The sequence below is a fragment of the Anoplolepis gracilipes genome, chromosome 4, assembly GCF_047496725.1.
Source record: "Anoplolepis gracilipes chromosome 4, ASM4749672v1, whole genome shotgun sequence".
Taxonomy (NCBI): domain Eukaryota; kingdom Metazoa; phylum Arthropoda; class Insecta; order Hymenoptera; family Formicidae; genus Anoplolepis; species Anoplolepis gracilipes.
Genome location: NC_132973.1, coordinates 10,973,236 through 10,984,858, shown reverse-complemented (window position 1 = coordinate 10,984,858; position 11,623 = coordinate 10,973,236). Strand labels below are relative to the sequence as shown.

The following is an 11,623-nucleotide window of genomic DNA, read 5'->3' as shown; positions in this document are numbered from 1 at the left end:
AATTATCAATCATCGATCGCGATTATTCTTGATAACGAATATATTAATAGCAAAGTCAGCAAATTTAATATCAATATAAATATAAAATAATGACGTATCAAAAATTGTGCGTCTTATTTTTTTCTTAATCTAGAGCGAAACCTTTTTCTCGCGTACATTTTCCATTGCCTCGATGTAAAGATTAAAAAAATAAATTAAGATAACAGTTCTCTTTTTACGTTTTGGGTCAACTCAATATAACTTTCGAACGTATGAGTCTATCGTCTTGTATAAAACGTCAACGATAATCCGAGCAGTATGTAAATAAGTTGACGACGCGTAACACGTCGCGTCGTGCGAAAACATAAAAATCCACCGAATATATACGTATGCGATAAGATTGCGTACGTTGTTTTGGAGAGACTGGACTTATTTATTTCTCATCTCTCTCTCTCGATGCACTTCCTTCTGCCGTTAACCAGGGGACGCGCCGCTGCGCCGCTCTCTTTTCGCGACTGCCATTCGTGTGAGCACGAGCGCGTGAAGGACAATTAAAGCGACGAATTAAGGCCACAATTAAATTAATTTGACGATGTGTGTTTTCGATCCCGATCCTTTACGTTGATCTCGTTAATCACGTCGTAGAGTAACGAGCGATGAAGAATCGTGTGGGAGAGAATATACATATACGATATAAGAATTCCAATGGTAAAAAAAAAAGAAACATGAATGTAATTCAAAATAATAAAAAAAATTAATCAGATATCTCTCCATGATGCGGAAATAAATTCCGCTGGTATAATTTTCATAAAGAAAAATGAAGTCGCGCAAGATAGATATTTATCTCTGTGCAATCCTACCGTGCGATTACCGTTTCCTGAAAAATCTGTGAACCAATGTGCGAAGAGACGACTCTTGAAATTTCGTCCCTCGAATCTCGAATCTCGAGTCTGGAACTTGGAATATCGTAGCACGTCCAGAGAGGTTGCGATTGGTATTCTCTCGACCGTGTTCCTCCCCTCTTCACCTTCCTTAGTAGAAACCGCGATAACTGTACAATCTTTCCGCACATGCTCCAGCAAGTTTGAACGTAGCTGCAGTCACGTCGAGGGGACTATACATTGGGAATGGCGGTTATTTCGTTTCTCCGCTCGTCGCGTGATTGGTCTCCACGGTGATGAAGAGACGGGGGGGACTATCGCCGAGTCGAGCCGAACGGAGACGGAAAATCCCGAGCTCGCGGGAGGCTCGGTTGCTCGCACTTTAAGAAGTACGTTTCAGTCGCTAGAGAGCGCTTTTCGTGGTTACTACGTGCCTCTGCGCAGCTCCGTGCGCCGCAGCTCGCTTTCGCGCACGTATCGTCGTGTTCGGCATCAACGTAACTGCGCAATCGTTCCCCGCACGTCCTTCCGGACACGGGTGGGCCACGCGCGTGTCTTGACAGCCGCGCGTTTGGCGGGAAACGACGCGAGCCGTGTATTTACGTGCTTATTTACGCGGTGTCAAAGGCGACTCGGTGATTTCCCCCACCGCGGATCGACATATTGCTGCGGGCCGTGTGCAATAGCGGTTTTCTATGGAATTTTCTCGCGCCAAGAAGACCGATTGCGTTATCGCGTCTCGGATATACTATACTTGTCGTGTGTGAGTACGCGAGTACGAGAGAAAGCTAGAGAGAGAGAGAGAGAGAGAGGGAGAAAAAGAGAGAGAAAGAGAGAGAAGGAACAAAGAGCGAGAGAGATCCGTCCGCGACGTAGACGATCGCCGACGGTGGACCACGAAATTCGCGCGGGACACGTAACACGCTCTCTCGCCGTCGCTTGATACTCACGCGCAAGTGCGGCCAGGCAACGTTGCCGCATCATTCATCGTGTTCTTCCAGACTACGCCGAAGAAATTGTCGTATCGCGAGAGGGGAATGTTGATAGGGTGACTAAAGTCGCGTGTATTTTTTGCATGGAAACGTGAGGAACGTCTCCGTAGTGACTTTGACGGACAGTTTTGTGCAGCACGGCGCGGCAAAATCGCGCACGAGTGGGAGTTTGTTTTCGCTACCGCTATCTCTGTCTGGCACATAGTAACCGTGCCCATCGTGTTGCCAAGCGCGGCTGCTGTTTGCGTCGCATCGTCCCATGGTACAGACTCTTTCCTGCAGAAGCGGACTCGAATATCATCGTTGTCGTCACCTACCTTCTCGGCGACTATGAGCGTCGACGTGTGCCGTGGGACCATCGCGTCAAGTCCGTGAATCCGATCACGAAGCGGAAGCTTTGGTCAACGCTCAGCAGCAACGCGGCCATTATTCGAAATTCGGTGGGTCGCGCCACGGATCGCGGTGTTGCCATATCCCGTCCACGGTGCGTAGCCACAATTCCAACGTCCCGCGACGACGGCGGCAACGATTCCTGGAAGGAATCATAGTCATCATCCCCAATGCGTCACGGCCATTGCTAGAAAAAAACGATCCCGTGTTAAAAAAAAAGTGTGCTCGAAGAGACAGAGAGAGAAAGAGAGAAAGCAAGAGACATAGAAGAAAAAAATAAGACAGTGTATATATATATATATATATATATATATATATATATATATTTGTGTGTGTGTGAGTGTGTGTACGCGCGCACTCGTCTTGCTTTGAAATTTCTCCACGTCCGGATTTTTGTGTTATTTGTTTTGACGCAAGAGAGAGAGAGAGAGAGAGAGAGAGAGAGAGAAAGAGAGAGAGAGTGAGTGAGTGAGTGAGTGAAAAAGAAACGGCGCGCACGAACGTTTGCCGTAGTGGAGCGTTTGCGCAGTAGCGATAGAGCGCGACGAAATATGAGCGCACGAGTGCTGAATCCGGTGATGATGACGGAAATAAGCAGGAATCTAGGCGGCGGCGGTGACAGCGGCGGTGGCAAGCGAGCGGCACCGAGCAGGGCCGCGCTCGCCCGCGTGCGACGCGATCTCTTCGGGCCGGTGGACCACGCGGCGGCTCGCGCTCTAGCCGAGCGGGAGCTGCGCGCCCAATCGCTCCTCGATGCCGAACGATGGGGATTTGAATTCAAGCTGGGGATACCGCGGAACAACTCGCGCTACGAGTGGGAAGAGGTGACGGAACACGACGTCGTCCCCGAGCCCTACGCTCTGCGTGGCATGCCTTATCTGAGAAAACACGCGCCCGGGACGCCGCGTAAATTGCGCGTCGACGACGTCCCGCCGACCTCCGTCGCGACGTCGCCGACGACGTTGCTCACGACGATGATAAGTACGATGACTACGACGACCACGACCACGACCACGAGAATCGTCGAGCAGTTGGAGACGTCGACATGCGCTACGCCGACGGCCGAGAGAACGCCGCCGCAGGAGCCCAGGGTGCCCGAGATCGGCGAAGCTACGACGCCCAATCAGCTCTTGGACGCGAACGTGAAAAGGAAGAGGTGCGCGCCGGAACCGACCACCCCTGTTCTACCCTCTGTCGCGAGAAAGCAATCCACTATCACCGGTAAGTTTCACAAATTTATTCTGAAATCTAGCAGCTGTTAAGTAAGCTTGTTGACAAGTCAACAACGGCAATCGCACGTGTTTTCATTCCGCTTCCGACAATTTACCATCAATTTTTACCATTGCAGTTTTATTTGGCCCTTTGATTGCGAATTTTCGATTTGTTGTGAAACGTGTTCGAAGAAAAAGATAGCCGCGCAAAATTACTGATAAAAATTATTTACAGCGCTTACTCGCAAAGCGGTATATCGTCTTCGGCGATGGATTTCTGTCGATTACATAAATGCAACCGGGCGATGTTTGTTTTTGCAATTGTTTGATCGCGCGCACGCGTTCGCGTACGAAATTAACGCGGCTGTCGTTATCGTGAACAACGACGATTCATCCGATTGGTCGCTCTCTGCTAATTATCTCGCTAAAATCGCGACGGGTTTCGTTCGATTGCACGATATCTATCTTATTGTCAGTTTTCAACGCCTTAATCTACTTGTAATTCTGCGCATATCTGCCGCCACGAAGGCACGATCAAGTTTGTTTACACCTGCATTGCATATGCACGAGGAATACATATTCGACGAAGACAATTCGACAGGAAGTGATTGATATATTGTTTTCGTATTGGATCGTATTTGGATCTCGTTTGCGCGCGCGAGCCCGCAAGTATCGGTGTTATCAATTATGTATAAGTATGTTCGCTTTAATCGATCGTTTCATCAGAATCTGTCTTACATTAAATAGTGAAAGAGAAAGAATTTATTCCGCTAATTTACGAAATTCCTAATTGTGAATTATCTACTTTATAGAAATAATTTTGTAATCTAACAGGAGCAACAATTAGGACATGATATATAAGAGTTATATCTTATCGTTACAAATTTCTTTCCGGGAAATAGATCCCGGAAACTGCGAATCATTGCTTTCGGTATAAACATCATAATTTTACTCGCCGTACTTATTTATTATATAGTATTCTACGAATTGCGGAAATGACTCCGTATATCGAATGATTACAGACTTTTGGACAGGATTTATCGCGATTAATTCGCTCGTTATATTTATACAGAAAGCACATAGCCTAGGTCAATCCAATCCGTCTGTTGTAAGATTGCCGCAATTCGTGTATAATTACGTCAGTACCTGATAATAACAAATTGCGCTTCGCATCGTTCATATATTTCAAATTGTTATCAATGCTATTTCCTTCTGGCTACAAAGTACAAAGATATAACGCTAAGAATATATAAACTGACAATGAATCGATATACATATTTATAATAGAATAAAGTTAACATATACAGTGATTGATTTAAAAATCTTTTTCATAGTTATTTCACAATATGTTGTTGCATATTACTGCACGTACCGTATATTCACATCCAATATATTTTACGGCACGATAATCAGCTAAAGAGTATCTACTGGAATTGGTTTTAATTTTTTCTACTATTTTCTAATATTTACTTCATGCAGTTTGTATCATTTTCCATGTTTTGTATAAATGCATAATTATTTTTTTCCCCCTTTTTCGATGACATGTGTCAACAAGATATTCTACCGATGAATTCTGCAAAGTAAATTATTGAAACTGCATTATCGCGTAGTATATATAATGTTGATAATGTTGAAAGGAGAGATGTTGGCCATAAATATATTTTCTTTTTTTCCTCTACAGATAAGCAAAATCGCTTGTCTGCGCTGTAAACGATGACACAATCAAAATAATATTGCATTACATGTTTACGACAGCAGTGGCGCAAGCCGAATTTTGAGATAACACAACCAACTTATGTGAAATGGACAAAGACCTAGGGTGTATGTGTGTGTGTTGTAAATTCGTGCAGTATGTTTAAGATAAGAGATTTCCAAGTCTTTCAATAAATTTGAACTATGAAATAAATTTAAAATTAGCTAAATCTTAGCTTATCCATTCTTCAAAATAGATGCTTTATATTATTATTCATCAAGGGACCTATGACATAATGATGCGCAATAATATTGGCAAAGTCTGAAATGGAAAAAAACGGCATCACTAATCATAATTGCATATACGATGCATTCGTACACGTGTTATCATTCTCGTACGCAAAATTATCATTGTTGGCACTTCATATATTTACGTGCGAATAACGTGTATCGTGAACGATTTGCGATGCTAAATTCGAGTTTAATCGTTGTTCTTTGTCTGGATATTTGTTTGATAACGATTAATCGATTGTGCGAAGATGAGAAGAGATTGAGTCAATATATAATTGAGTGACATAATGTGATTGAGAGATAAGCGATGTTGGCAATTTTATAAAAGAAAAAAAAAAGGAGAAAGAACGAGAATACAGATATGCAGTTGCGAACTCTTATTTATGAAATTGCAATATTCGAAATTCTGCAATGTCAAAGTTATGCCGTTAAACATCTCATTACTTAAATTTTTTATTAATGTGAAATAATAAAAAATATAAAAGTTCTTTATCACAAAGATCGAAATTAACAAGCGTTTAAGCAATTTCAAATATTTTAACAAAGTTTCGACTTCTGTACATTTGCTTGACGCGCTCGTATTACAATACAGTCATCTTGTAAATACTATAAATCTTACAAAGTCTAATTCTTTCTTTCTTTCTTTCTCATATTTATTATTCGGCTATGCACACCACCCACGCGACGCCACTATTTCTGGACGTGACTCGTCATGTGTCGCACACGCATATTCATGCTTATGAACACATTTCACGTTGAACCACAACATGTGACGTTTTTGTTTATATTTTAATGCATTGCGAAAAGTGATACTACACAGTTTGTTGCAAATCGTCGAAAAAAAAAAAAAAAGAAGAAAAAGCCCATCGGTTTATATATTTATATCGGATTTATATTTCATTTGATTCATTTTGTTCTCAATTTTTATTAAAATCTGATATTCAATAAAATTTAATAATAAATTGTTTTCTATATATGTGAATACTCCGATATTGAAACGTTTTTCTCAATTCGACTTCTGCTATCTGTCTGACAATGAAAGGAAGTTACAACTTCCGGAACATCTTGTACACCCGTGTAGAATGGATGAGAAACCGATTGCGTTTGCTATCTACGCTACTCAATTCTTTTTTTCGCCGGGATAGTAACGAGTTCGTAACGTATTTTGCTTTACGGATACAGTTATGGGGGCGCCGAACGATATTTCTAACGTACTTTATTAATGAGCCGCGCGGTCAGCTGTTGAAATCCATATGGGGTTGCTGGCCCCGAGTGCACCCCCATGCTTTTCCTCTCACAATCCCCACCCGCCCTCCTCTTCAGACCTTTTGTATCCCGCGTGACGCGTGTACGTCGAGTGTTTGCACGCGTGGGGGGCATCAGCTGTGCACGCAATCGCGTGCCCCTGACTACTACGAACCCCAGGGGCGGCAGACGGGTCGTTGCGAGAGGGTCGGCATTTAAAATCAGGATTTAGGACCCGCATATCTCGTCTCATAGGTATTTAAATTAGAGGGTAAGAAGTATCGGGAAATAATTAAATACTGTATCCGTTCAATTTTATTTCATTCGGCAAATTTTATATTTTACAAATTCCACAATATAGTCTAAATTACTGATTAAAAAACGGTGATTTTTTTTTTGTTTTTTTTTTTTATATTCGGGGGTTTTGAAAAAGCTGCGATATTTATAATAACGTAGATGTCATAATAAATAAACATGTGTTTAGTGAAATATACTCGCGCAATAGATTAAAATACTGTAGATAGTAATTGTAATAACTTGTTAAAATGTAATAATCGAATAATTTTGTAGTAAGGAAAAATATTGGAAAAGTGAAAACTAGGTGTACACATACATATACATATATATGTATGTATCGTGTGATCTTTGTCACGTGGCTCGCCAGACAATCCTACAAAAGTACAAGGGTTCGAATATAAAATTGGACAGATGCACCTAATTTTCTGTGAAAAATTTGCCAAATGCTATACCAAAGGGATCTGGAAGGGTGCCTTTATACATTTAGGGTACGTCGTACCAACGTATCGATTTATGAGTCACGATGAGCAAACTTGTCTCGACGCTCGTCATATTTTTATTAATTTTATTCAAATTTAATCACACAAGTATGAATCATATATACACGTATGTAAATTTCTATATACAACATATTTGTATAAATTTTAGAATTTTATACACTGTTAAAATTTAATTTATATCTTGCAAGCGTTTCTACCTCTTTTCTACAATATTTGTTATGAAGTTTTACAGAAAAATAATTTAATATTTAATGTTTCTCAACAAAAATATTTGTCTGGAAATTACAACTATATAAAACGACTAACAAAAACAATGTTAAATTCTGATCTCACGCTCTTATCTTCTACTGATATAATTAGCAACACGGTACGTCGATATTATATTCCCAAGGTTATCAGAGGAAAGATTTCGCATGCACATACGGTCGTTAGCAAGCCGGATTGTGCATAAGGTCAAGTCTGGCATTGCATGCGATTACATATAAGAAATCAAAGTCGAAGATAAGCTATGAATTGCTTGCGTTATTCACCAGATGCCTTTTAAGATACATTATCTCGTTTTCGGATGCAATACAAATAAAAATAAATATAAAAAAATGTATATGTAATAATAAATAATATTTACATTATTTAAATTGTTTAGTATTAGCATTTTGTAATAAGATTATCCTAATTACAAAATTATTGTAAAATCTATAGGATAAAAAGTGCCCTTTTTATATTTCGTTTATGCAATAATTGAAATATTTTTAGAAAGAGAAAGAGAGAGTTCACTCTTCATATTTAAAAATGATGAAAATGCAGAAAAATTTTTCAATCGTCTAAAGACTCAAAGTTGAACGTTATTAAAACGACAATAAATTTTTATATTTCATATTCAATTCGACTTTCTATTCGATTATCCCATCGGTTTATATAAAAATATGTTTTTTTCCATTCTTTGTTCCAGACTACATGAAGAGTCGTAAGCGTGGCTTGAACGGCACCACAAAGAGTATGATAGAGCCGCCGGAGAAGATCACTCGTAACGCGGGTCAGATACGCAGCTAAAACCTTCAGCTTTCTTGTTCAAACCTTGCCGTCTTCTTCCATTTCGTTTGTGCGCGACGTGAGACAATACCAGAAGCAGGAAATAGCATCGCCGAGAGGAATAACGGAGAAGGGAGAACTCCGGCAGGAGGCGCGAGGTTTGCGTTGGCTGTGCCATTCATATATAGTTTTATCTACCATGAGAGTGCAACCGAAACAGATCGAGAGATAGATGAATTAAAAGGGAAAAAATTAATAAAAAAAAAAAAAGAAATAGGAAACAACATCGCTTTTCATCACATACATCTTTGTCTGTAATTCACGAAAACGATATAGTAACAGCGAGGAAAGGCGCGAGATGAGGAAAACAGAAAGATTAAAATAAATAGAAGAAAAGCGAAAGAGAGGACCGCGCTTGATGGAAGAAGAGAGGAGAATATATAATTCTCGTCGCTATTTTTTTATGAAACATAGCATATCTTTTTTTTGTATTAGGATAGAATAAGTAATGTTAAGGAGAATATAAAAATTAGATTGTAGATAGAATAATGATTTGTGTCCAAATTAATTAATGTAATATATTCTACGTTTGTTTCTGAGACATTCATAGAAAAATCTTTAAACGATGTCGTTACACACACACAAAAAAAAAAAAACTTTATAAGAAAGAGAAGAAGAACTATGAAATACACGCAAGTTTAGATTATTCATAGGAATTAGGTTATTAGCTTTTAAGATATAGAGCAGAGTATATCGCGCGTATTCATTGAATGAAAGAATAGGATGTTTCAGCTGGTCTATGGATTTTTGGGATTTGCGACTGTTTCAATTTCCCCAAGTATTCAACGACGGATTTTCCTTTGTTGAATAACTGAGGAAATTTAAAATCTTATTAAGAAATAGATTTTTCGCGACAGATATCGCGCTAATTTCGATGCCATTCTTGAAATGAGCGCAATATCGAAGCGACTGAAAAATTTTCAAATTAAAGTTTCATAAATATTTGTTTTTCTCAATTTGGATATGTGATTTTGCGAAAATATAAGGAGAAGTTCAAAAGGACGGTTGCGACTCCATATCAGAATGCGATCAGCTTTAAGAAAGAAGAGAAACATGATTTAGTTGTAGTTTGTTACCCATGTTTAAGCATTGATCTCCTGTACGATTTTAAGAAAGTACAGCCGATGCCAAATCACCTTACGATTTTTTTCTTCTCTACCTATTAAAAAAAAAAGATCCATCATCTCTTTTCTCCCTTCCCTTTCTTTGTCCTACGCATTTATTCCAGCAAATAATACGAGACACACAAATCCTCATAAAGTCGCAGCTTTTAAAAGAAAAACATTCTTTAGTTACATCTTTTATTTCCATTTTTTTACGTTATAGATTAAAATATTGACACAAAATTATTTAATATATATTTCTACATGATTCAATTAAATTGAATTGCTTGACTTTTTGCTGCGATATACTCTAAGAAATTTATTTAGATAAAAACTTTTCAGTTTTCTTATTATTTTCTACATTTCAATTAGTTTAGACAAATGTAATAATTTATATTAAAATTTATGATTTCGAACATCTGTCCATGTTTGATTAAATGTAAAGCCAATAGGAAGATTTTTAGATATTTAACTTTCTCCAATCTTATATATAAAACAAGTATTCCATGATTTTCATATCTCTGACAAGAATGTTAAATTAATTGTAATAACATTAACTTTGTGTTGGCCACTTCAATAATATAATGATGTAATTATATAAATATATAATTATAAAAAAGTATTTTTTTTATATATAAAATATTTAATAATATATACAAATTAAAAAGAAGCAAAAAAGCTATATTATCGGAAAATTAAATTGTAGGTGTCCAACGAGAGGTTAATAAATTGCAGGTTTTCATTTTTGTTATCAATAATTATGAAGAAAAATTTTTTCTTTCATATTGAATTTGAGCGAATTAAGCGTTTCATAATTAAAAAAAACTTCAATGCGTATTGTAAAGCGAACGTTTACTTCGTTCATCGCCAACGAATTTATAAAACGTAATGTTAGCTATGTGTATATTCTTAATTGATTTTTATAATCGTAGCTGTTTATCATACACGACTTTTTGTTTATCAATACCTTATTAAAGCGGTCCTCATAAAGGACCTTACCGTATCTTCTCGCTCCTCCTGATATTTTCCCGCTCGCCTATTCCTTTTTGAGATTATAGCCCAAAAATACGACTGGTGGTTACAAGCTATATATATTTTCAAAATCCATATCATAACATCGAATATATTGGAGAGATAGTTGAAAAATATAAATCGCTCTCTCTCTCTCCTCTCTCTCTTCCCTCTCCTCTCTCTTTTCTCTCCCTCTCTTTTCATAAATCAAATTTAAAGATACGCATTGATTGCAATATTTATTTCTCTCCGTATGGAACGTAAAGTTCAGAATTTCACATAATTTTTATAATCGAAAGTTGAATAATAATTATCATTGATTGTATGTTCGTGGCAGATGTAGCACTTTGCGATTTTGATCGACATAAATGCAGCAAACTTAAAACAAAGTAAATTTGGAAATGAATTTGATTTGGCAATGGTACTGTACGATATAATAATATATTTTTTGATATGTTTTATTTCTCGAAAAAGTGATAATAAAATAGTCCTTTGTAATCACATTTTAATTCTAGCGAACAATGTCATTTTCGGTAACATTAAAATTAAAAATAAGATAAAAGATTTTATGTCTAAAGATACCATCGCCGGATTCAAAAAGACCTAGCAATCTTGGAATCTCGTAAGATCTGAGAAAATCGCGACGTTTGGTGCCTGCCGTGAAGAAAACTCAAAAAAAGAAATAATAATAAAGAGAGAAAAATCTAATGTCTATGTAACCCTGTGATGTATTAGTATGATCTCAGTAAACATAACTTAGCGTGTACTTTTTATCTATGATAATTAAATATATATACATATATATATATATATATATATATATATATATGTGTGTGTATATATATATATATATATATATATATATATATATATATATATATATATATATGTATATGCGATAGAGTTGCGAGGAGTTGTGACGGACATTTGGAAAATTGTCAT

General features: G+C 37.6%; 1 protein-coding gene across 1 annotated transcript; it reads left to right on the top strand.

The window, feature by feature from the left end:
• The first annotated feature begins 1,260 nt into the window (after positions 1-1,260).
• Dap (cyclin-dependent kinase inhibitor dacapo) lies at positions 1,261-11,374 on the top strand. Its single transcript, XM_072889662.1, has 2 exons — positions 1,261-3,463; positions 8,428-11,374. Exons 1-2 carry the CDS (start codon positions 2,794-2,796, stop codon positions 8,526-8,528), a joined length of 771 nt encoding a protein of 256 aa, XP_072745763.1. The 5' UTR covers positions 1,261-2,793; the 3' UTR covers positions 8,529-11,374.
• The last annotated feature ends 249 nt before the right edge of the window (positions 11,375-11,623 follow it).

Coding starts and splice junctions, on each gene's coding strand:
- Dap (XM_072889662.1), top strand. CDS start 2,794: ATGAGCGCACGAGTGCTGAATCCGGTGATGATGACGGAAATAAGCAGG. Junction 3,464..8,427: donor AAAGCAATCCACTATCACCG/GTAAGTTTCACA, acceptor TCTTTGTTCCAG/ACTACATGAAGAGTCGTAAG.